Raw genomic sequence first — 26,937 nt, 5'->3', positions numbered from 1 at the left:
AGAGCGGTCTTACGCACAGGACCTTTGAAGACGTTGTTTTCTCCGGAGGGCCCGCGGCATTCAGGAAGAGAGCGCAACGACTGCTGATAGCCTTCCTGCGAGACACGGGGCTCATCGACACCTGGTGACACACCACTGATCTCAACTGGAAGGAGGATCAGGCGGAACAATTGCCGGCTATGTATGCCAGGCTAACCACGCCTGCTTCAACATCAACATCACCACCACCACCACCACCACCACCTAGGTGCGGCCGGAATAATTTTTGCCCGATTATGGAAGGTAATGAGAAAAATGGAATAGAAACAGATTGAAATAGCTATACTTTATAGCTCCCCAGCACCGTAACCAAATATCTTGCGCAAAACATCGCGCAGAAGGTGTTTTAGCTTTTTACGTTTTGGAGAGTTTGGAGAGTTTTGGAGAGTTTTGGAGAGTTTTTTACCTTTTGGAGAGTTTTTTTACCTTTTGGACTATTTGGCAACTTATAGGAGTTCCTACCAAAAATAAAGTTGTGAAAAGTGAGCAATGGGCCGATAAAATATTAATATTAGAAAAAAAAACAAGCCTTCTCCAGCCGTGTGCATGCGCTGGTGAAAAAGTTTCATCTGCGAAACTGTACTTAGGGGTGTGAAGTTCAGAAGGGACCAACCTGAGAACTAAGAAAGATGGTTGATCTAGAATACATTTTATAACGTCGCTTTTGCAGTATGCGTACGAAGCGGACATCCACGCTTGTATTTCTTTAATTCCTACGTTGTGTCGCGTGGCAATCCGGGCAAATAATGAAGAAAAAGAAGCAGGTCGGGAAAGCTGCGTCTCCGTCGCCCGTCTCGCGGCAGCGCAGTTGGAGCGACGAATCCCACGCTTTCAACGATAACATGCGGTTTATTTTCGTACTTCATCTCGTAATAATATGCTGCATGTTATACCCTTGCATAAGATTAACAAGTGCTAGTACCCTCTTTCCGGATAACATAAGCTGCACTGATTTATAGCGCACTCTCAAGTATCTGTCGACCATAGTTTCGCTTCGGCTGCGCAAAAGGCAGACTATAGTTGAAGGAAGCTTCCAGCCCTAGCTTTGAAACACCACGGACCGACAAGTCCTTGCAGCTGGAACCAAAATGCCTGCAATGCCGTTTGCAGGCGCCTGACGCCGCGTAAAACTCCCAGCAACATTTTTGTTGTTGTTATTTGTCTATTATGGTATGGCAAAACAGTACACAGTGACCTGAACCATCGCAAGGGGTTAACGTGGTTAGTGGGTTGACAGTAGGTATCGGTTGAGGTAATCGTGACTACAAGTTGGCAGCGCTGCAGCAATGTCATAGCTGGTTCGTGCGTACTTACTTCTGGTCGTTTGCAGACGTGCTCAGTAAAGAACAAACAAACAAACAAAATTTAGTGGAGCAGAATTTCTTTTTCATCTGCTTAAGTTCCTTCGCGATGTTACCTAATATTCTCAAGCCCTAAACAAACACACCAATCGGTTTCGTTGCGAAAGAGAAAATTAGACATAATAACTGACGATTGGGACGTCGGTCATTTCGATAGCGCTGCAAATGGCGGGTTGTCGCTCGACCCTGCAAGTTGAGGTCAGGTGAGGCTGGCCGGGAAACACCGATCGGCGTGGCAACGCGGTTACTTCAAGGAAGCGGAACAGCAAAAATTGAAACATGGGCAAAAATGTTCCGTGCAATATTTGGGCGTGCCTGTTTGCCTCGACGCCTCAACTATGTGTTCTTTTTTTATCTTACAGATCGAAAAATTGCATTTTTCGGTCAATCCACGTCGGCGCACTGAACGCTATCCGCAAAGTAGTTTGTTGCGCTTCCACTCCGAGGCCGTTCTCATAATGACCCCGTAGTAGGGCTCCCTTGGCATGTCCGTTTGCAGTTGCCGCCCTCTCCGGACCCGCCTAGCATACATGGGCTAGCACCTGACCTCACAGCCCCCTGGAGCGGCCGTAAGTGGCAAAGTGAAACAAACGAAGAAACAAGGTCACCGCTTTCTGGATGATCGGGAATTGTCGCTCGAACGATTTGTTTACATAATAAATCGCTGCCTGTAGGATGATGCATACAATATAGTTGCACGTTCCACACGTTCACCAAAGTTGAAGCGCCTTGGGCCCACAAGGAATGACGTACACTCCAGGAATGAAGTGATACTCTTTGTTGTTTATCAGCTCCCAAGAATAAAAAGTATGGTCACTGAAGGACTGACAATACCAAAATGTCACGCAGAACAGTGACGAAAAAAAAGAAATGCAGAAAGAAAACAAACAATGACGAAAATGATGATCAGCACTAAAAACAAGTTCGCATATTCAGAAGAGAAACCAAAGGAAACATCACAAACATGGGTGCATAGACGTACAAGACCAGAATGCATGTAAACCGTGCTCTACGTGCAAGCGTTGTGCACCCGTCCTCCCAGAAGGTTAAGAAGATCCCGAAAACGCACAACAAAAAAACTGAACGGTCACGAGTTTACGAACAAGACAAAAAGAAACAAAAACGGACCAAAATGATCTCATTCTTCAAAAAATTTAAGAGGGCTCTCTGATACACACACACACGCACAAACACACACAAACTAACCAATCAATTGATCAATCAAACAACTGGTTATTTAACGTACCCAAACACAACCCTAAGCTCTGAGTATTAGTGCACTGGTAAACAAATAAATAAAAAAACATAAAAAATACAGATACAAATACAGGGGGAAAAAGACATGAAATCGACAACGACAATTATGAAAAGGAAGTGTTTGCAATAAACAAAAGCCAAGGTTAATTCACAAAAGAAACGCGGAGAAAAACACGAACAATGTGTGAGAGTCAATAAATGAAAATAATCAATCCAGCCTTTAGATTATGCGTCCAGAAAACACCCAGTATGTTTTAATACTGGCTCACAGGTAATCTAATGGAAAGATAACGTATAGCTTTAAATAAAAGGATGCAAAGGCAAAAGGAAAAGCTGCATGTACAGGAACCCCATATGGGCATAATATTGGCACTCAACAAAAGACATGGCAAGTTACTAAAGCAAGCTATTATCTATCGACAAAGGCAAGGCAAACCGAAAATGAACAAAAGATTAGTGATCAAGTACACTGACAAAAAGGATTGTACAGTTAAAGATACAAACGCAATGGAAAGTGAATAAGGGGAACTATTAATGTAAAATGATTGTAAAATACATGTAAGAGCAATGCACTAAGAACATTAAATGTAGGAGTACAAAAAAAAGTCGCTGAACCTTAGACATGTCTCCTGCCAAGCTAAACATGTACTAAATCACATGGCGAAAGAGAGCACGTACACATACCAAGAAAAAATAGCATATGACAACACGAAGCTTAACAAAATGACGAAAGCGACTGATGAAAAATATCGAGATCAGTGAAATAGGTATTATACAGATTTTGAATTCTATACACAGGAGAATGTTTGTTGTGTCAAGCAACGACGAAGAATGGTCGGTGCTCCTTTGTGATTTTCTGCGGAAGCCGAAGCGCGACATAATTAAGTCGCTCAGCGCAGTTCAGGTTTTCGTGAAGGAGCTTATACAAAAACAGAAGGTGTGCGTGAACTCGTCGGTAGGTAAGGGACGGCAGTGAGGGTAAAACACTACAAAACTGCACTACACTACACTACACTACACTACACTACACTACACCACAGATGGCAGGGCAAGAACGATGGTGGTTAATTGCTACAAGCTTTTTGCTGGACTCTTTTTACTCTATCACTGTGGAATATGGAAGTTCGGTTCCACACCACCGATGCATATTAGAGTTGGGGAAGACGTGTAGTCCTATACAGCATTATGAAACGTGTCAGAGATTTGAATCCGCGTGAGAGGCGGCAAACAGAAACCTAGAGAGTGCTTACTACGCATAGCAATGCGTTAAGTATGAAATGAAAAGCTTAATAATAATCAATCAATCGATCATAAGTCAATCATGTTTATTTAACGTGTCCAGGAACAACCCTAAAGTCTGAGTGCTGGTGCAGGCATACGCTGAAAACCAAAAACAATATAACTGCAGGGGAATATAATAATAAAAAAACGAGCACGCAATGAACAAAAAGAACACTTGTAAAAATAAGAGTGTACCTACAACAAAGCGCAAGGTATATATGTATATAAGAGAAAAAGGAGAAGGAATGCAGTTCAACAATGCGCGAAAATATGGCACCACAAGGCAAAGCTTTGAAAACAACGGTGACAACGACTTATGAATAATATCGAGCAAGCGAGATAGCTTTATTTGGAATCCAGCGATTGGGAGGTCCGGACCTGGTGCCGCCTAGACGTCCACTGGGAGCTGCTGCTCCCATATGGCCTCCATGGCTCGCTGGACGACCCAAAATTGGTCTTGGAGTTTTGAGCTGAGCAGCGCGGCCGACCACTGCGCCCGTAGATTTTCAAGATGACGAAAATAAGCGTTTTAAAGACTATTCTGTGGATGGTTGAGTGTTGGTGATGACAGGCAGGAACATGGAAAAATCGATGTTCTCTGGCGATCTTGCACGCACTACGAAACATGATACAACTGAAGAGTTTGGGACTGTTGAGGATCCCGTGAAGAAAAATAAATAATAATAAAGCCGTATAGGCCACTTCAGTGCAATTAGCGAGAATAAAGAGCTTAACCGAGGTGCTCGGTCTGTGGTAATGACCTTCCTGTATTTCACAGCCTGTTGGAATGCTATATGGTTTGCGTGCACTAAACGGCCACGCACTGCAGCAATTTTCCAGAATTTTTCAGAACTGTACATTGTCTGGGCCCCGGGACACGAGTCCCTGGCGGGTAATGTAGCGGCTAATGCCGCTGCCCGAGATCACATTCTCCGGGCTATCCCACCGGGTTCACGAGCACCGGTAGACCAACAAGATAGCGTCCCGAAAAGATACGCCGATATCCTGAGCCACTACAGACTGGGTAGAAGGATCTATCCACCCCCGCATCCCCAGCTGACAAGAGAAGAGGCGGTGATCTTCCGAAGACTACAGACCGGCGCATTCCCGCACGGCACCCTGCTACACGCCATGTATCCTACGAGCTATACTCACAAATGCGCCTTCTGCTCCACGCCCAATACCCTCTACCACATGGTATGGGAATGTCAACAAAACCCATCGACACCGCCCATCACCGGACCAACCATCGAGCAGTGGGAGGCCCAGCTGAAAAGCTCGAGCCCTGAAGACCAGCATCGCCTGGTGAGCAGGGTCAAGCTATCAGCTCAGGCCCACGGCATCCTGGACTAGGGACGCCGCCCACCTCGGACGATTTTACCATCGGCTCATTTCTACTAATAAAGTTTATTCCTCCTCCTCCTCTGTATACAGACGGCCCGCTTACAACTAAGTTATCGCTGAGAGGCACGTAATAAACGCGTGCAGGAGCCTAAATAAAACCACAACAAAAAGAACAATACCTGCACCTCGCTTCTCAAGTGCCGATATTATTACTCTCACAAAATTGGCAAATACGGAGACCTACTCTACGCCAACGACGACGGTCCCTTTTGCTTATTCGTACCCTCAGGACGACATATATTGTTTTCTGAGATCATATTGTGCTCTGTATACAAATTCGGGAGCAATTGCGGCAGGCGTGAGACAAAACTTTCTGTTGTGTAATTTAGACAGTGCTGACCACGTGAACGGGGTTGAAAAGACAGGGGGGAACCTGGCTTGCAGCATTTGCACCCCCTTCGCACTGCAGGGGACAAAACCGGAATGTTCATGGCCACGGGCCATTCTAGCCTCGATATCCCACGAAAAGGTTCTTTACCTATTTTTAAAGTGCATTTGTAACGCGACGACCAATCATTGGATAGGGAGCTAACATGCTTGCTTTTATGTAGATTTTGTCTTTCCGAAAACGCAGAAGAACAGTAATTGTCTGTTCCTTCAGGCATCAGAGGAGCTACACACACGACGCGGTATACTGAAGACGAAGTTATAGCTTGGTGCTCGCCGATTCAAATGCATATAAAACGCAGAAATGCATTTGTGAGACAACCACTGCATCCATTTTAATGAAATTCGTCACACTTGATAGATAAACACAAATTCTAGTGACTGTCGGAAGCAACATTTCGATTTAGTGTTCGGTATGTTTTACGGAGACTCCTGAAAATTGTAAGCAAAAAAAAAAAACATCCAACTCTAAGTTTGTAAAGCGGTAAGTCTGCACCAAAAACAGATATCGCTGTTCTATACTTTGCATCCGTTAGAACATTGAAGGCAGTCAAGTTTGATATGAACTGCAGAAAGGTACGCATTTGAGCTGCATCGTTCATGATTACGATTACGATTACGATTACAACAGGACGAAGAGAGGGAGAGAGAGGACGAAGAGAACGCTGCGGTTTGTGTCTCTCTCTTCGTCTTGTTGTTTAGCGCTGCTTACTGCTCGTAAGCTTTATGTATGTATTTATAGCTTATCTGAATTTCTTACAAAGTTTACGAGGTTTTTGCAAATGTCCTACTCATAAATTTGTGGTATATATAATAAAGTGGTGTGTAATGCATAAATTGTGTCTTCTCTATATATTAGGCGCAGTTTACAGAATTTTGATATCTTATCAGTGCTGAGTAACATAGTCGTAAACTTGATAGTTCAGTTTCTTTATATTAAGCAATATTCAAGAATGCATTCTAAAGAAATTTACGGCCTAAAATCAATAGCAGAACGGGTGAATGGGGTGGGTTCTTTTCATTCTCTTACTACACATATATTTTATATTATTTTTGCTATGCGAAAAGGGGTAGCCGTTATAGGGTGACTACATCTCTTTCTTTCATTAAAAAAAACTTATGGGGTTTTACGTGCCAAAACCACTTCCTGATTATGAGGCACGCCGTAGTGGAGGGCTCCGGAAATTTCGACCGCCTGGGGTTCTTTAACGCGCACCTAAATCTAAGCACACGGGTGTTTTCGCATTTCACCCCCATCGAAATGCGGCCGCCGTGGCCGCATTTCTTTCTTTCATTTTCATTTCAATAAAAGGGGGTGGACATGGGGTTCATTCTTTTTTCGTGCTGGGTTTGTCGCTTGCGCTCATTATTAATTTATTTATTTATTTATTTATTTATTTATTTATTTACTTGTCTACTTCTTGTACTCTCAGAACTATAATCACACATAAAAGAAAAAAAAATACAAAACAAATGTCATGCATGGTCCACCTAGGCCCTCAGGAAGTCGTTTTACGTCAGACTTATTCCTACTGTCACAAAATTTCAACTTTTTCTTTTAAGAACAACAAACCTCATCAAATTCGGTGCCATAGTTGCCGAGAGAACTTTCTCCATTTCCATGTATTTAGGTTAGAGCTGCCAAGATAAAGCTCCCTCCTACGACTAGGCCCTTAATTCATTTATTTAATGTGGCTGTTTTAACAAGGTTGTAACGGGTTTATGCACTTCTCTCACTTCTGCTCACACTGCAGTTTAATAAATCAAGGAAGAATATCTCAGCAATTATTGAAGTTATTACCATTAGTTCGACCAAACGATGCATTTAACTAATAAATCATGAAATAAAAAGAGAGTCGCGTTGTTTTTCCTCATGGCTTCATAACGTAAGAAAAAATGACTTTTAGCAAAATTTTTGCAAAGTTGCACAGTCGAATAATTCCCAAAAAGGAACCGCACTTTTTGTTCCTGTGACAGGTGCACAGACACGCGTGCGCACGCACGCACACACGCACACACACGCACGCACACCCTTGCTTTGAAGGGAAGCTTTGTTGACATAGTCACGGCTGTGTCTTATACCAAACCCACGTTTACCACAATCCAAACGTTGCACAAGCCGGCATCCTCGTGATGCCGCAGTGCCCTTTGAAGTGCTCCACAGATGATGGCTGCATGAAACTACGAGGTTAAGACAAATGTCCACGTGAAACTGTATTCATGTTTAAGTAAGGGAACAAAGAATACGCGAGTGCTTTTGCAGTTCATAGCGTAGTCTTAGGTCCGAAGGACGTGCGGTGAGACATGTGGCACCAGCGACGTGCACTGTGATGAAGTCGCTTTACTGTCGCGTTTAGATACATTGCAACTCTCCGTTAACAACGCGAAGTGTGGACCGCTTTTTGTATCAGAGAAGTTTGCCTCTCGCAAGCAATATGATGGCTAGAAGCGTTCTCGACGCGACGATTATGAGGAACTGTTGCTTCCAAAGAGCGTGACATTCAAACTGAACGCTTTGGTAGTTAATTAAATATTTATTTATCATTTGCTTCATTTATTTATTCACTTCTCATTCCAATATTTGTTTCACTTGTCTTCCTAATTTGTTTGCTCGCTTATTTTACCCTTGTCTGCTGCTTTTCTACTTGCTCTTTCGGTCGACTTGTTTGTCGGAGCTGAGACGCGGAGTTATCTCGACTTCTGCTGTCATGCCCGCAGGCATTGAGAAAAAGCTAGCAGTTGAGGCGAACCTGTATATCTCGGCACCTCGTACGCGGTCCGGGAGCAGCGTCAGAAAAAAAAAAAGGAAAGAAACGTGCAGCGTTACCGGACGCCTATGTGGTGCTTCGACCCCCGCCGTCGCCCCTCCTCCCGACGGCGGGGCCATTACAGCGTGGACGGTCGACATCAAACGGTACAGACCGGCACGGTCGCCATCCATGATCCATCACTGTCTACCGGCGCCTGTCAGCAGCACAGTCACTGTGCGGGCCACGTGTGTGCCTCGCCGGTTGCGTACAGCGCACTCGAGGCTCCAGACACTGCTGGGGGCGGTGGATCGAGAGAGTGGAAAAGATTTTAATCTCCCTCTCTCGCCGATCAGTTTTCTCGCCGCGAATGCCAGATCAGCTTTGGTCGGTTTCGGGAACATTTTCTGGTGCCATGACGAGCCGGCGAACAGTAAGGAAGACTTATCACCCGAGACGCAACTTCAGTTCTGCTGGGCCGTTAGCACGTTCTTTTTTATTGACCTTCTTGCAGTCTGTACAACGCGAAAAGTCGCGCATAATGGACGGTGCAATCGCGTTGCGAGCAGTGTTTTTCCTCGCATGGACGTAGAGTAGTACGCAATAGCCAAATAACTTATCTTTCGTAAAAGAACCAATGGAGCAGTCTACCACATCTATATATTTACATTTCGTTGTCTACATTGCATTGTGTATTATATATATATATATATATATATATATATATATATATATATATATATATATATATATATATATATATATATATATATATATATATATATATTGCAGTTAAAATGGCTGGCACAGCGGGTATTATAGTGTTCGCCATGCAAGTGCCTGAAATTTCGCGTAGCGGAATGGCATTGGGCAGTCACTGCGAACTGGGAACTGTGTGGTCCTGTGCAGCGGACACCACAACCGAGACACAGAAAGGAGGAAAATAAAAAGAAAAGCCGGACAGGGGCAGCCAATGGCGGAAGCACCACCAGAGCCGCGAAGTGGTCACTTTCTGCCCACCATTGTCCGCCACATTGGCGCCCCGTACATTCTGCACGCAACTACTCACGCGACGCTGCGTGGTCCCGCGCCTACACGCGAGACACATCCGATAATGAACTCAGGCGGCCGCGACGCTCCGTATCGTCGCCGCCAACAGCGGTCGGCTGCGGCGGTGGCACGCGGCGCACCTGCAGACCTTCCCACGGGCCGAGACCCCCGCCAATCAGCGGAGTCGTACGCAAACATGTTCTTAGTGCCACGCACGCTGTTTGTCTTCGTAGCTAATCTCGGACAACGAATGACCAGCTCGACATAAAGGGCCGAACGAATGAAAGCGAATGTGAGGCGCAGCGACCCCTATCAGAGGAATGTAGGTTCTGCTGGCCATAGCTGGTCGGAGCTACGCGCCAAGACAATGCAGTTATTTTGCGGGCGGAAGTTACGTGTACTGTACGCAAGTGGCTTGTATTCTGTACTGTACTGTACTGTACGCAAGTGGCTTGTATTAAGAGTGGAGTAGGCAACTCATTTCTTGCGAAGTGCATGCAGTCTTGAATGAAAAATAAAAAGGACCACCCTACATGTAAAAGTTATGCTTTGTTCCTACGCGAGACGCAACAAATACGCACACATTTAGCGATGCGTCATTCCACGCCCGTCGTGTCAAGGTCATGACACGCAGACGAGCTACGGTTGATATTCCGTAAAATATAAATAAAACAAAACAAGGACTCTAGCGGACCACTGAAACGAAAGCTTTGAATGGAAGATTCAGCTCGGTTTCTCCCGTTTAAATACATAGGAATGGAAAAATAGGTTTTTCCGGTAACCATTGCACCATATTTGATGAAGTTCTTAGCATTAAAAAAGTGTAAAAATCGTGTGATTGTAAATAGATCTTTTAGTAGGCATTGGTTTAAAAGAAAGATAACTACTGAAAATTGCAAAATTTAAAAAGAAAGCTAGCAAGTTTGTAACTCCGTGCCTTAACAATTAAAGACTATCACAATGATGTAAACTGCGCCTAATAATACATCTAAAGCGAAGCAAATGATGTAGTATACACTCCTTTAATATGTAGCCCTAGTTGTGAGCTGAACGTTTACAAAACCCTCGTAACATTGTAAAAATTCCACGTAAGCTGTAAATTCTTGTATCAGATTTGTCCACATGAGGTGCTCTAATCGATGCACATTACAAAACTACGATATCTTATTTTTGTGTTGAATTGCAGATTTGTAACATAGTGCTCATTATTTGTAAGTATCTTGAAACGAATGAATTTATGGAAATTCTTATAAGATTTACAAGGCTTAAATAAATATTGCAGCACAACTGGTAGTTGGGCGAGTTGGTACGAATTCATAGTGACAGTGACAAGAACTTTATTTAGAGTGTCCTGAGGAACTCGATTGGGGGGACCGAAGGCTCCCCGATCAAGTTGGTGGCTCCGCCCACGACGGGACAGGGAGGTGGTGACTCTCCGCGACGTCGCGGGCCCTCTGGACGGCCTGTAGTTGGTTTGTGAAATCCGAGCTCTTCAGCAAGGCGTCCCACTTGGACTTGTTATGGAAGTCGGAGCCCGCGTTGTACGGGCACAGCCAGAGCATGTGGTCGAAGGAGCAGCACGCGTGACCGCATTTGGAGCACGATTGCGGGAAGTTCGGGTCTATCCAACTCAGCGCTCTAGGGGTGAGGTAGGATCTCGTCTGTAAAAGTCTGAAAGTAACAGCCTGAGCCCTGTTGAGTTTCGGGCTGGGGGGAGGGAATTTTCTTCTGCTTAGTCTGTAATGTGATGTAATTTCATGAAAGGTCGTAAGATTATCTTTGAAGGAGCAATCCTGCGGGAGAGCCGGACCGTTATCTCGGGCGCGGTTCGTGAATTCACGCGCCAGGCAGTTGGCCCGCTCGTTAGGGTTGCAACCCGCTTGGTTAGTTACATCGTTCATGTGCGCCGGGAACCACGCTAATGTATGACCTCCAATGTGTTCTCGCGTACTAATACGAAAGGATCTGTTGACGATGTCGGCTGCGTATTTACAGACTAGAGCGGACGAGAAAGCCCTAACCGCCGTGCGCGAGTCGGAGAAAATCGTCGCTGGGCCTTTTGCGGCTTGAAGAGCCAAGGCTATCGCGGTTTCCTCCGCCTCATTCGCGTGTTTAGCGTAAATTGATGCGGCGCTGATAAGTGTACCGCGCGCGTCAACGACCGTGATTGCAAACCTGTCTCCGCTGCCATATTTGGCGGCGTCGACGAAGAATGCGTCTGCCCCGTAAGGATCGATTCGTCGAAGGATGGTTCTAGCCCGCGCTCTTCTGCGACCTTCGTTATATATTGGGTGGATGTTCCTCGGCACGGGCTCAACCTTTATACCTTCACGGGCTAATTTAGACAGGGGGTGTCTGTCGAGCGGTGCCTGTATAGGGAGCTGACCAGCTTCATCGAGAATTTTGATTCCCGGCTTAGTTGACGAAAGCCTGGAGATCTGTGCAATAAACTGCGCTTCAATTAATTCGTCTGTGGTATTGTGAATTCCGAGTTGAAGTAATTTTACTGTGCTAGCGGATTGTGGGATACCGAGTATTCTTTTGATGCCGGACCTGATGAGCGTGTCGAGTTTGTTCCTTTCAATTTTGCTCCATTTGAGGTACGGTGCCGTGTAAGTAATGTGACTGATGAAGAAAGCTTGGAAGACCCTGAGTAGGTTGTCCTCCTTGAGTCCCCCCCTTTTGTTTGCGATTCTAGTTATGAGTCTTAATATGTTTTTCGCCTGCGCACCCAGCTTGTTTAGAGCTTCTGCATTACAGCCTTTGGCGTTGATTAGAAGTCCTAAAATTTTGATGGAGTTCACCCTCGGAATGGGGTGCCCTTCTCGTGTTGTAATTTTGACTGGCAGCGTTTCCAGAGGCTCGAGGTTCCTAACGCCCTGCCTCGACTGTCTGTAGAGGAGGAGTTCGGATTTGGTCGGTGACAGCTTGAGACCCGTGCTTGTAAGAAATTCTTCCGTTACATCTATGGCCGCCTGGAGAGATTGCTCTAGATCGGCCAGAGATCCCCCCGGGGACCAGATTGTAATATCGTCTGCATAGATTGTGTGGCCTATTTTTGGGAGTGCGGCCAGCCTCTCGGACAGTTTATGCATGGCGATATTAAATAGCAGCGGGGATAGGACCGAGCCCTGAGGGGTTCCGCAGTTGCCCAGTTCGTAAGGACCGCCCGAGATCGTGCCCAGTCGAAGGAACGCTGTCCTTTCCGATAGGAACGAGAGAGTGAAATTAAAGAATTTCCGCCCTAGGTTGAGATTGGAAATTTCGGTCAAGATGTGTTCATAAGCCACCCTATCAAAGGCCTTAGTGAGGTCGAGTGCAACGATAGCTCGTACGTCCCGCGTTTCGTTATCGAATATAGATCTTTTCAGGAGGAGCATTGCGTCCTGTGTGGAGAGTCCCTTTCTAAAACCTATTAGATTATGCCTAAATAGTTCTTGGTTTTCTACGTATTCGACGATTCGATTGTGCACTGTATGTTCTGCCACTTTGCAAATGCACGATGTTAGAGAGATGGGACGCAGGTTACTTATGTGCGGAGGTTTCCCCGGTTTGGGGATGAGCACCACCTTGGCGGTGCGCCATTCCGACGGTACCTGCCCCGAGCTCCACACCTCGTTTATCTCTGCCGTTAGGATTTCGATGGCCTTGTCGTCCAGGTTCCGGAGGAGCTTGTTGGTGACCCCGTCTGGCCCCGGGGCCGATCTTCCATTTAGGTTGAAGAGTACGTCTCTGATTTCTGAAATCGTGAAAGGTTCGTCTAATTCTGGCCTGTCTAGCCCCGTGTAAGCCGCTCTCACGCTTACGCCTTGCGAATCTCCTTCCTTGACGGGTAGGTAAGTACGCGCCAGGTCGTCGACAATTGCATCGTTTGTGAGGCCCGAGGTGACCTGTTTATGTATGACCCTATCGACGGCGAGATTTAGCGCATTTCGGGACTGTTTATCGTTTAGGAGGCTTTTAAGCAGATTCCACTTACTACCTCTTCTCATGCGACCGTCCGTTTCTTTGCACGTTTCGTCCCACTGTTGCAGGGCCAGTTGCTTGGAATAGCACTCTATTTCCTTGTTTAGTGATGTTAGTTTTGCTCGCAGTCGGCGATTTAATTTCTGTGTTTTCCACCTCTCTCTAAGAGCGTGTTTAGCCTCCAGGAGATGCGCTAGCCGCGAGTCCATTTTGGGGACCTCCAGTTCTGTGCTAATTTCTTTGGTCGCGTTTTTGACGGCCTGTTTAAGATTGGTAATTAGTTCTTTGTAGGATTCGCTTGAGGGGGCGGTTTCTGCTCGAATTTTCCGGAAAAGATCCCAATCGACGTATTCGTATTTGACCGGAGGTTTGGGTTTGACCCGCACCGCGATATCGAGAACGTAGTGGTCACTACCCAAGTCCTCTTGGAGATTATCCCACGTGCCCTCGATATTTCGGAAGAATGTGAGGTCGGGCGTTGTGTCTCGACTGACCGAATTACCCCTTCTAGTGGGAAACCTAGGATCTGTAACAAGCGTGAGGTTAAAATCGGCTGCACATCCGGCTAAGTTTGTGCCCTTCTTGCTGTTAAACCCGTATCCCCATTCCGTGTTCGGAGCGTTGAAGTCCCCCGCAATTAAGAGGGGCGCGTCTCTGGCTGCCCTGATTGCGGAATGGAATAGTGCATTAAAGTCCCTGTTCTTATCTGCAGGCGAACTGTAGACGTGAAGAATAAAGACATTCGCGTTGCTCGATCTACTGGGCACGAGCTCGATCAGTTGTGCTTCTAGCCCGCTACGATATTTTGGAACGGTGTGCTCCACAAAAGAAACGCTCTTTTTAACTAAGGCGGCGATGCCTCTCCCCGTTTCGCCTTTGTACGCTACTGCACGATACCCCGACAGAGTAATCTCCCTTTCCGCGAGCGTCTCCTGCAGTAAAATGACTTGTGGCTTGTCTGTCACCGATCTGACGAGCTGACCTAACGGAGCCTTGCGCCTCTGGAAGCTAGCGCAGTTCCACTGCCAAATTTTAACGGTATTGTTATTTGTGATAGCCATCCTGTTTACTATGAAATTTTAGAAGCCTATGGCGCCTCCGTCGGGATTTGATCCAGTCGGGAGCGGTTCAGTAGGTGTTGTTTGTCTGCTTTTGGGTTGAGCCCTAGGTCTTTCTAATAGCGTTACTCTCGACTCTATGGCGAAGAGCATTTCCATAATCCTACTCAGGGTCTTTTCCAGTTTACCCTCGGTTTTGACGGGGGAAGCCGAGGTGGCGGACGGGGACTCGTTGACCTCGGTTATGTCACCTTCTTCTTCCTCCTCTGTGTCGCTAAAAGGTTCCGGGTTGGGCGCCTTGCGTTTCGACTGCCCGGCTAACGGGCCTGGGTTACTGTTGCTAACCTCATGCCGGTTTATAAGTTTTCCTTTCATGCTGTTAAGAGATTCCTTAAGCTCTGCGAGCTCGCGTCTAAGTTCCCTATTTTCTGCTTCGAGCGCTTGGATACGGGGATCGATCCTATGCTCTGGCTGTGCCTCACCTGTCGTTCCTTTGCTTGATGCGTTCTTCTTCCCAGACGGCTGTGTCGCTCCCTTGACCTTGTCAGCCCAAGTGGCCCGCTTGACGGACTGGGAGCGAGACCGGGATCTCGATCTGGAGGAGCCTTGCCTCGGTTTGGGTTCTCTCCTTCTCGAGCGTGAGCGCCCTCCGGATAGAGATCGGGTACCTAGGATGGAACCGCTCCGCGCAGCTGGTGCAACCGACGAGATGTCGCCAATTACCTCGGTGACGTCAGATTCTTCGTCCAGTTGTGCCTTCCTTGCTCTTTGTCGGCGTCTTCGGCGTCGGCAGCGTACGATGTACGGGATTTGATAGCGCTTTTTGCACGTTCGGTCTCCGGTGACGTGGGGCCCACCGCACGCCTCGCACTTGGGGGTGCATTGATGTTCTTCTTCGTTGTCCGATTTTGCTTTTCCGCAACCGCGACATTTACCTCTCTCTTCCTCGCTGCTGATGCAAACGTCGGCACGGTGGCCTACGTGGCCGCAAGCATGGCAAACGTCGACTTGGCGTCGGTATAAAGAACATGGCAACAAGGCTGTGCCGCAGATCACGTGGTTGGGCACGCGCATGCCTCTGAATAAAATCACGACTACGTGCGAGTCCTTGATTCGTCTGGCTTCTAGTGCCGTGGGATTTCTTTCATTCACAATCATGTTTCTGAGCGTGGCTTCATCGTGACAGGGGTCGATGTGCCTTATTACGCCTTTGCACGTATCTTCGGGGGCGGCGACGTACGCCGAGACTTCGTAGGCGCCATACTTGGTATGGATTTTATTTAGTCTTGCATAGGCCCTCGCATTAGAGGCGTGCGGAGTGGCGATGATTAAAATATTCTGTACCTTGTTTGGGCACACGGTGTCTTCCTTCGTTTGATGTTCAGGCAGGGCCGCCGCCATGGCCAGGGCTTGAGCGAGCAGTACTACGTCGGCTTTTGATACGTCGAGGCCTCCCTTGGGGCGCACGATAACCTTGATCTGTTCCTTCGGGAGCTTCGGAAGTCGCGAAGCTGCCGTTACTTGCGACAACAGATTTTAGCCGGTCCCTTGGCAGTGCGGTAGCCAGCCGTCTTGTTCACGGTACCACGTTGGCCATCTCGTAATGGCGGCCTCTTCGTCTCCTGCTTTTTACGATTGCTGAGGGCAGTGATCCACCCCGCACCGTTGAGATCTGCTTGGGTTACGTCCATGCCTTCCACAGTTACGACTTCGGGCATTGCGTCGCTTTCGATGAACGCACGTGTCGTCGCTTCAGTCGCGCACAGAGACGGGAAAACGCGAGCGTGGGACTGCCTCTACAGGCAGGCCTGCCTGCACCGCCGCGTTGAGAGCAGGCTGTGCCCGTTAGGGCTAGCTCCCTCGTCGGCGTGATCGTAGAGCGAAAGCCTCAGAATATGGCGAAAAGTCCACCCACCGATAAAACTCTGGCATCGGTGGATTCCTTGAAACTTGGCGGTTCCGGTGAGGTATATATATCCAAGCTTCTTCTTGGAAAGACGCCCAAAAATATTTAAGAACGCGGGAGCCGACGTGGATACGTCTGCACTGCTCGGCACCTCTTCTTCTTCCCACGAATTCATAGTGAAATATATTTTTTTAAGCGCTCGCATGTCCCCCTTCACTGTGTCCTTGTCGATTGTGTGCGCTAAATGTTTCACTATAAATAAATATTGTTACGCGAGCGAACGAGTAAGAACTGGAGACTATGTAGACAGTATATTTACAAAGGATAATGCAGCGTGGGCCAGCTCAGCCGACAGCTCGAGAGCCAGGGAGGGTTCGTCGTCTTCGTCGGGGCGCCCGCGTGCGTCGGCCACAAGAAACACGCAATATGCGTGTATCACTATTTTGCTTGCTGCCGTCACTAGAATTGACCTTTCCCGTTACTTGAATAGGCGGCATCAGAGTCGGCCCCGAACAAATGCTTTCTTGTGTCGAAACAGAGGTGAGTGGCCACAAGACGACGACAACAGCGACAGCGACGAATCACGTGGCACTGGCACGCGGAACCGAATGCTGAGGCAGCGGGTTTCCTGCTGAATTTCCCTTTTCGTACGCAGAAACATGATTGTCATACGAGCAAGACGCCACGCAATCTTCATGAAATGCACTCTAGATGTAGAAAGAAAGGTATGAGAAACCGAACTGGCCGAATAAGTAACAGCTCTTCTAGCCCATATTGAAGCCGTTTTTGAGAAAAATCCTTACGAAACATTGCAGGATATTCCGTGTGGAAATCGAGAAGGAAACGGTGTCCGTTTCGCACGGAGAGCAGCTATTCGGAAAAGAAAGTGTGACGTTTTTAGTTAGGCAGTTTCTATGACATTAGATTGTGTAGGCTCACGACGCATGGTACGAGATGCTTGCTACATTCATATTGCGCGCAGGACTTGTAAAATTCTTAGTGTAGTATACATAGACCAACATGTTTATTTATATTAGTTTAAATTAATAATTTTAATAGACGCACACTCCTGATGTCCTCGGTTTCAGTTGATGCCCAGCAGAAGAATTGGCTGAAGTTCGCTCTTGCAAACAACCCTATATATACCGTTAAAACTTTCTGTAAACAGGGTTCCAGATGCTGCTCTTACAAGAGCGAAGTGCGGCAAGCTCGTTTTCTTTCTTAACATTCTGTTGCAGCTATGCGGCGCTTCCTGATCATTCCACGCTCATGGAAAATCGAGGGCCGTGGTAATTCAATTTCACCTCCCTTTCCTTTCCACCCAGCACACTTTGACTGTCTCCTCTCTATATTTGTCGCTCTCTCGCAAAACGAAACATGAGGTAAGTGCCATTCACCGAGTTTATCGCTCTGCTGGCTGGCTTCGCCATCGCTCGTTTCCATGGTGCAGCTATAAACATTGTGTCAGCACGGGGAAATTCATGCATGTTTTTGAAAACTGTCTTAGTTCGTATCATTATGTTACGTAGAAATACGTTACGTAGAAAGAGCCACGGGAGTGATTATATGCAGGTCTATCTACAAGGGCATATATGCACAGCCCAGAAAAAACAGCCCACGCAAGGTTGCATCGTCGTCGTCATCGTTGCCTTTTGAAGCATGATAGACCTGCGCCTGGTCAAATGACAAACTGTCCCGTAGCAATATAACAGCGCATAACAGATTGATTTCCTTACAAGTACAGGCGAGCTCGATGTTGGCTTAGCTACTAAAGCTACTGTACGGCCTGGCAGCCTTTGGCGATGTTTCATCTACGCATTTCGTTGGCGATACGAACCAGGTAACCCTTCTTTTATATTATGTTTATTAACAAAACGTCACCTCGATTTTGAGTCACGCAAAACAAACTTTCAACTCAATGAGACCGATTACTCCAATGCACACGATTTGTAGAGGGAAATAAAAGTAATAAAAGTAGGACTCCTGAAGCAACAGTGCTTAGCTCCCTTTCAAGTCCTTTTCCACCCGATGAGAATTGGTGGCGGTCGTAGAGAATTTCAAAGTAACGAGGTCACCTAATGACGCTCGCTTCCCGGCTCGAATCTTGACGAAGGCAAGAACACACACACTGACTGTGTGCAGAAACCTGCCCGGTCGTAAAAGCAACGCGGACGCGCTCGGATTTAAAGAGCGGTCAATACGCGTGGTGCAATCGGCTCGGGAAGAGAGAAGCTCTCAAATGCTCGTGTCAGGCCGCCAAGGATGCGATAAGGCAGCCTGCCCCCCACCCGGATGCACCGCTCATGTCCTGCCTCTAAGCATCTCGCCTTCGACGTGAGGTGGTCGTATACCCGGTCGGACACGACGGTTTGTTTGACATTGAGCCAAGACTGGTTCTTAGGGATTCGTCAGCGACAACTGTTTAAGGCGTGGTCCACGAAACCGCGGCGACATTCCATGCGGACTGAATGGGAAATCACCATCGTAGAGATCGAGTGAGGGGACACTTTCAGCAACACACAATCTGCCTTCACCAAGGCGTTGAACCTTGCTGGTATTCCGTATTAGCGGGAGTATGAAATCTCAGTGGTATTTGTTGTTTCTGAAATGGATGATATCGGTCCGATACAGCATTTCCTGCGTTTTACAGGTCTTGACTGGCCGTTTTACAACGCAGGCCTTCGCGCTGAGCTTTCTTCAGGCCTGCGTTATTAGACTTTATCAGAGCGAGAACCAATAAAAAATTACGAAACATCGCAGACTTCGAGAATGGCTTTAGGTTTGCTACGCTGAAGTGATTAAAGGCGGATAAAACGGGTACCGCTAAGAAGAACAGCAGTTGGTACGAGACTGTGCGATAGACGAACCCGTGTGCTTCCACCGCTGTGGTGCAAGTCTGGCTGGCACCGCGGCTGTGGGAGTCTCCGCGTCTTTCTCTCAATTCGATTGCACAGTTACCGACGACTAATGTTTCTCGCAAGTTATCCTCGTCAGCAGTTCAAATCTTGATCTCGATTTTACTGTGGTCGTCTGCTAATAGCGCAAAACCTCTCTATCTGTACAATTACGGTCTCGAGGTCTTCTCCGATGACTTTCTTTCAGTTGTTGTGCAACTATTTTCCCTCTTTCACGCAGCTTACGTCAAGTACATAATTGCCGCAATCGACACAATTATGATTTGCAACTTATTATGCGCGGTCAGTGTATAATCTGATATCAACGCGTTTTTCATCGAGGAACTGTAGTAACGGGGAGGTCAACATGAATCACAGCCAACATTTCCGGCTCCCTTGAAGCGTACCTGTCATTGGCTAAATTATTACGAATGAAGGAAGGACGTTCCCAAGAACGCGCGTGAATTCGGGCTTCTTTGGATTCCATTTGGCGAACAAAACAGCGCAGGTGTGTGTGCGTGGCCTTCCTTCGCGTTATGCTCGGAGTGTCGCCTCCTCGTCGCCCGTGGCGAAGAAATAACCGCAGCGCGGGTGAAAGTGAGCAGCGGCGCGGAGGCAGTGGTATATGTGCCTCGTTTCAACGAGTAGCGGAGAAACACGCGGCAGCAGCTGCTAACAAGAGGGCGCGCGTGAGACACGGGGAGAGTTAATTGTGACGGCTGTGCTCGCCTACTTCCACGCGTGCGCGCAACTCATTGGCATTCGCAGTGGGAGACCAGTCCGCATTTTGTTTACGTCTTTCGCTTCCGGCGAATTTATCGCGCAAGCGTGCGCCATCTCTCTCTCTCTCTCTCTCTCTCTCTCATACGCACGGACGCACAGTGGCACACACGGGCACACAATGGTGCGATTCATTGTAAGAAATGTGGTGGAGGTGGTGCTCAGTTCGTCGACGCAGGAAGAGAGAGAGAGAGAGGGAGGGAGAGGGAGAAAAACTGACATTTTTTCTCTGTCTGCCTTTGTTGATGCGACAAGGGGGTAATGTTCTGCGCGGCGCCATCTGTTGAGCGGCGGCGGCGAGTTTTCTGGCAACGTCGTCTCCCCGAGGAGCAAGACGCGCGCACTCGGGCGCTCTTGTGGGAACCGCGCAGCCATCAATCTCGGGGCCGCGCCGTTTTCGCCTACAGCTCGCGGTCTTCCGCCCCGCCGTCGGACGGCCTCTCCCTCGTCTCGGCTTCAGGGCGCGTCGAAGTCCGGGAGACGAGCGAACGAACGGGTTTCACGCTGGGAATTCATTCGCGTTTCTCTTCTCGTGGAAGGCAGCCATACCGGCTGCCGGGGGTTCTGTCGGCGGCTGCCGCCGTTCGAGACAAAAAAGTCACGTTTCTCCGGTGCTTCTTCAGGGCAGAACCGGGCCACAGACTGGCCGGCCGACAGCGGTAAACGAGTCGGCGCGCGGCTTATCTCGGCAAAAGTGTAGCGCGCGTGTCTCGCCCGCGTTCGCAACTCTCTGCTTGGCTGTTGCACTGCTTGGAGGAAAACGGAATGAGCTGCACGTTGGAGCCGATCGATGGAGCGTCCTTTGAAAGACTGTCTGCGCGCATCCGCCAGCAGAGAGAATGCGCTCGGCGGCTAGGACGCAAACAAACCGGGGGAAAAAAAAAGACGCGTAAGGAAATACGAAACAAAAAGGCAACCAAACTAAAGGAAGCCCGCTGAAATTTAAAAAAGAAAAAAGTACCCACCTCCACCTTCTCTCAGGGCTTCCAAACGTGCCTCGGCTTTCAATTTGCTCGTCTGCAAGAAAAATAAATGAGCATGAAGGAACGACATAGCTTGAACGAGTCGACGTAAATTGTAGGTGAATCCGACAGACTTAAATGCAACAAAAGTTCAGAGATAGCAGATCGGTAGGCAGTTCAAGAAATTTCGCTCAGGCTCGAGGAAGGCGATTGAAAGCGCAGGGCGAGACTTCATACTCACACAGGAGAGGACGATAGGATATTTTAATCTTTCTTTTTTTTATTGCTGGCGAAATAGGACTTACATTGTTTCACAGTCACGTACTTCACTTATTTTACCCTTCCCTTGCTTATTCTTATTCCTCCATAAGTTTTGTATGCCTAGCTGTCATCATGGGGTAAGGGCATTGTCATATATGTCTATTCACGAATTTCACGCAAGACCCACTCTCGAGGACAAGACTTACCGGGCATCTTCACACGGGGCCGCGACAATTCAAAATGGCTAGAAGCAACGACATACAGTAACGAACAAAGCGCCACCCTCTCATCAAATCTGCTATTAACATTTAACTTAACTGCATGTTCTCTTCTTTCGTGGTCAGAACACCACTCAAACTACTTTTAAAATAAAAGCCTTTCTTAACGAGTTACCACCACTTTTCCGTATCGAGTATGTCTGTAGCCTCCTACCACGGGCCGCCATGGGCCATTGGGACCACTGGTCGCCGTGAGGTTTAGAATATCGTTATATATGCGTATAGTATATTTCATAAATAAACAAAGAAAATTTTCGAGGCAGAATTCGAACAGCGGACCGCTAGCACGGTAGCCCGAAGCTCTAACCATTAGATCACGGGCACATGCCGTAGCAGGCGCAATATGATATTCTCGAGCATTTCCCATTAGCAAGCCAGCGCGTTGACACGCTTGGAGCGTTTGATTGCAATAGCATTGATATGAACACTTCATATGATCTTGTGCCGTCATCGATAATTACACATAAGTAAACTGATTTCTTTAGTTCTATTACGTTTTGTGAAGAACGTTACTCCCACTAACTGTACGCTTTCCCTTCGCGTAAAAGTTTGAACGGCAGGTAGCGCAACATGTCTAGGCGTGTTCGTGTTCCAGTCGCACAGTCTGATGAACAGGTACGGCTGCATTTGAGGCCTCAGGTTGGACAGCCTTGCTTGCTGGAACGAATCGCACCACCGATGTAGGCCCTGCCAACTTGTGCCATAGTTTTCCCACTCGTAGTAGCCATGGTGGTAACTGTCAGTGCGGGATTTCTGCAGCGTATAAGCACCGCGTCCCTCACATCGCGCAAACGCTCGTCCCCGTGTTAATTGCGGGAACGCCAGCCGAGAAGCTCATCGCACTGAAGCAAGGATGGCCCGCATGCGGCGCCAAGACCACTCCGCGGTCTGGACGCAGGAAAAAAATGGCTGTGGCTTAGCTAAGGTTAAGCCCAGGATGAGAAGCATACTAGCCTTTATTTTAACGCGACAGCGTTAAGGAGCTCGTGTCGCAGAAAAGCCGGTGTCGTCGGCGTTGGCGTCTGCGGCGTTGGCCGTGAGCGATAAATCCCAGCAGGCACTTCATGAATAAAAAATAACTTGGAAGATGGGCTGGGTGGGAATCGAACCAGGGTCTCCGGAGTGTGAGACGGAGACGTTACCACTGACTCGATGCTTCAAAGCGGTACAAACCAGGGTCTCCGGAGTGTGAGACGGAGACGTTACCACTGACTCGATGCTTCAAAGAGGTACAAAAGCGCCTCTAGTGAATGCGGCGTTGCCTTAGAAACGAGCTGTTTCTAAGGCTCAAGCGTGCGTCGTTTGCTCAGGCGCACATTTCGTTGCCGCGCCGAACGCTGCGTTGCTCGACGCTCACCGTGTCCAATGCGGGGCGCGTAGTCGCTGCGCCGTAGCCCATTGTCTTACACCCCTTGGCGGGTCGACGGGAACGCTGTCGCGTTCCACTCTTGAAGGCGAAGCTTAAGCGTCCGCTTTACAGCTGTTATGACGTCATATGGTAGCTACGCGGCCGCGCGCGGCGCAGCAAGGAAGAGCGTGGTTGTGAGGCTAGTATGCTTCGCATAAAATAACGAGCTGCTGCGTGGGCGGCGCACGACGCGACTCAACGCCGGGGGCGCCCAGACGCGGCGGAGACGGGGGGCCGTGACCAAGCGGCACGATGCCTTCAAGAGCCTGCGGTTCAGGTGGACGCACGCATCGTGCCCGCCGCGAGCAGTGCCGGAACTCGAGGGCGAACACGCCGACAAGACCCTGCTCGAACCGATGCCGCTCGCGGTGGCCGAGTCTCTTTCTGTCCGCGCGCGTCTGCGCACCTCACGCCACGAGCGTTTACTCGGACAGCTTGTGTTTGCCGCAATTCACACTGCCACTAAAGCTACGGGCCTTACTTCGTGCAGTACTTGAAAATGTTGCTATTGGATTCGTTGTTTCGGCTTTGTGTCGAAATTATGTAAAATTATCCAACGGCCGGATTCGAAGAGAGGACAATCTAATATACATGAGCCTGATACTGTGACTATTAGGCCACGGACACGTTCTTAATTATACGGCGTCTATTTAGTGCCGCTAATGGTGCTAAATGACTGCCTGTCAATGGGTTCTTGATGCAACTATAGATAGCACAGTAAAGACGACAGCGATGGCAAGCAGCACAACACCAGCGATTACTTAATTAAAGGTCGAGTCCTCAAACATCTTTAAAAATTAGAGCATGTCATTATAAAAACTCAATTAAAAGACTAGAGAACAAGGTAAGAACCAAGTGACGCCATCGAGGTACGGAACACAAATGTATTGGCATTATCTGGACATGATACTGCTTTTCCTATAATCTACGAGAGTTCAATGAGAGGTGGAAGGTAGTTTGGCCTCGCCTTTCGTATGTGACAATCTTAACTCTATACTAAACCTATGCTCTTGGAGATTAAATTCGGGAGGAGAATTGGGAGGATAATTAAGTTCGGCGACCCTTCAAAGCGCCTGAGTGTCTATTAAAACGTGATATTTAACGGCGTAATGTTCACCCAGGTGCACGTACACGGGTGAAAGAACATGAGAGAGGCGGGGCACGAGATTGATGGCGTATTTACGAGGCAAGCGTCTGTAGGCCGATTTGCACGTTGATTTCATCGGTGACAGAGGCGGACGCACCCGCAAAATAGTTTTAAAAGATAAAGAAGAAATGCAATGTTTTTAATTAGCTTAATTCTTCAAGGTCACGCGGCGTATCTTAAAGTGCAACTGTTTCAAATACGAAATCGCCTATCCGGTGAAATTGCAGGCTCTATTTCTTACAGCGAAGCTGCCAGCCGTTCGTTGCTAGGCATTTTTCGTGTCCGCGTCCCTGGTCAAAAATGTGGGCCGATCCCGGAGGTCGTACAATACCGGGCCGAGCCGCAACAGTGGTGAGGAAGACTTCAAGCAGTCAGCAAATTGAAGCGAATAGCGCATATATTCTTTGGAATCACGTATACAACATACAGGACACCATTCCTTTCAATAAAGAACAAGCACAAAACAAGCATCCCAACTCCATAGTTGATTACAAAGCGCTCCTGATAACAATGCCAAGCAGACAGCGCTCCTCGCATATGTTTCCCGGTAAAGATTACTATTGCACAAGCTGCCGTGGCGACGGCAGCTTGCGATGTGGGGGGTGACGTCACTGGTCTTTCGTATATGAAAGAACCAGACTAGCAACTGATTTCACTGCTGATGCTGCACCGCTATGGGTAGGCAACGCATAGTTAGGACTCCAGAGGAGCGGCGTGAATACGAGGAACGGCAAAGGGAAAAGGAAACGACCGTACGACTAGCGGCGGCGTGCTGTGAAAATTACAATTGCTCCCATTACTCTAACTTACCTGTACTACTATTACTCTAATGCACTAAAGCATTGCATACCCCCTCAGCAGTTGTAGTGGTGTTTTCTAAGAGCTTCGCTCGACATCCACTTTCGCAGGCCTGGGCCGGGGTAACAAGTTTTTCTTTTTTTTCGTATTTTTATCTGTGAGTCCGAGTATAAGCGCGGCTGAGCATCACTGCTATTGATTCTGATTTTTAGTGAATTCCGCTTAGCCTCATTTCGATTACCGAGTGAATTATACATAGTGTGAGACGAGGTTATGACCTGTGCATGCAAGTGGCGTTGTTTCCATTCCTAATAAATGCTATAAATTATTAGAAGAGTTTTTTTTTCATGAGTCGTTAGCAATGCCTATTGGAAAAAGAAGCAATACTAAGACACCTATCAGTCGCGTGCATTTCATACACTGTTGATGAAATACCGCTGGAGAGGTCACTGAAGTCTGCAGGTTTCTTTCGGGGTCAACAGAGCACGCAAGGCAATTTGAAGGGAGGTGAACATAGAGCAAGATATTCATCCTCTAGGCATAGGCTATCCATACCATATAAATAACTGTTAGTTGGCTAGCCCCTTCTCTTTAAAAAAATATAATAAACTTTATACAGTGGGTCCCAACTGTCATATACCAAGATTTAAAGATATGCGAATGTCTCGTAGCTGGACAGAACCAAGGTAATGTCGCCGTTGCTTGGAGATACATTATTTTTTGCATTCCGCCTATTTACATAATTAGTCTTAATAAATTAATCCTCGTTTGCTTGGCTTGCAATCGCTCTCAGATCACCAACACACGCAATCACTAAAGTTCCTGCATTGCATTATTAACGCCTCTTGCTAGATTTCTTCAAATCTGGAAATCACCATCACCTAGCATCGCGCCTTTTTTTTTTTTTTTGCCAGCACGGGCACGTTAAAATACAGTTTCATACCCTGTGTAATCGAATACGGGATTCTTTACCTGGTCCTACTCGTTCTCTTCCCTTAACTTATTTTTAGTGACCATTGAAAAGGTAGCCAGTATTTTCATTTGGTCTGTATTGTTCGTATTGCCTCTATTATTTGTCATTGTTCTGCTTTTCACGCCCGCTCCTGTAACAGCCCAATAGGACTGCAGTATGTGAATATAGTAGGCCGAGTGCAAGGTTTGTGGAATGTCCTGCACAACATAACCGAAATGAAACCCGCAGCAGGCGCGACATGGGTTTTTCTACGTGATACAGGTATACCGTGTTTAAAGATGTCACTGCGTTGCTATTCTAATCAGCCTCAAAAGAAAAAAAGAAAGAAATACAGACATTACTTCCACTTTCATGGAACGAGGGCTAGACCGCCTCGATGTCAACGCCGCCTTATTGAGGTACCCTAACCAGAGCGTGCATACAGCGGCATCTGGCAGGAGTAGGACAAAACATGCCTTACTCAGCCCTTGACGGTCGCTTTCACGGCACGATAGCGCAGTTGAGTGGATAAGCTGTCTTACACATGTCTGACGACGCAGGTGGAGACCTGTATTAGAGGGGAAAATTGGGTGCTAATAGCATGCACAAATGCCGTCCTTTCCTTAAGCACCACGACTAATTAGCGCGTTCAACTTCCTAGCCCATAAAGACCTCGCATGATCGGCGCCATAGACCAAAACAGCGAAGAGTATACCAGCAAAGCGTTTGCGAAAGATGCCATACTTTGCCAGCGCTGAGTTTCGGGCTTGTTGGTCCGTATACTCTCGACTTTAGCGCAGAACCGTGAGAGCTTGTGTGTGTCTCCTGTGGTGCAGCTTTCTTTTTAACCTCCAGATTCTGCACTAGAAACTAGAAAAAAATGCCATACTAACAAGGGTAGACGTTTGGCCGAAATGGTAATTCGCATAAAATCTGCAACGCGCGGAGGAGAACATGCGAAAAGATATATATATATATAAGAAAACAAACACTACGCTTCG

General features: G+C 47.6%; 2 protein-coding genes across 7 annotated transcripts in view; one reads left to right on the top strand and one right to left on the bottom strand.

The window, feature by feature from the left end:
- LOC135895998 (polyunsaturated fatty acid 5-lipoxygenase-like) overlaps positions 1 to 26,937 on the top strand; it is a 443,319-nt gene that overhangs the window by 241,906 nt on the left and 174,476 nt on the right. The window lies entirely within an intron of this gene.
- The window catches only part of nwk (nervous wreck), a 179,391-nt gene that overhangs the window by 89,345 nt on the left and 63,109 nt on the right, over positions 1 to 26,937 (bottom strand). For 5 of the 6 annotated variants that reach the window (XM_065424270.2, XM_065424274.2, XM_065424272.2 and 2 more), the window contains exons 13-14: positions 21,096 to 21,147; positions 1,354 to 1,374 (exon numbers count right to left, since the gene is read on the bottom strand). In XM_065424270.2, the coding sequence (XP_065280342.2) occupies positions 1,354 to 1,374; positions 21,096 to 21,147 (73 nt within the window). The remainder of the gene's footprint in view (positions 1 to 1,353; positions 1,375 to 21,095; positions 21,148 to 26,937) is intronic. The other variant, XM_065424271.2, reaches the window with a different exon arrangement.

This window comes from Dermacentor albipictus, chromosome 3, assembly GCF_038994185.2.
Source record: "Dermacentor albipictus isolate Rhodes 1998 colony chromosome 3, USDA_Dalb.pri_finalv2, whole genome shotgun sequence".
NCBI classification, from domain to species: Eukaryota; Metazoa; Arthropoda; class Arachnida; order Ixodida; family Ixodidae; genus Dermacentor; species Dermacentor albipictus.
The sequence above is the reverse complement of the archived record's forward strand: the minus strand, read 5'-3'. Positions and strand labels throughout refer to the sequence as shown.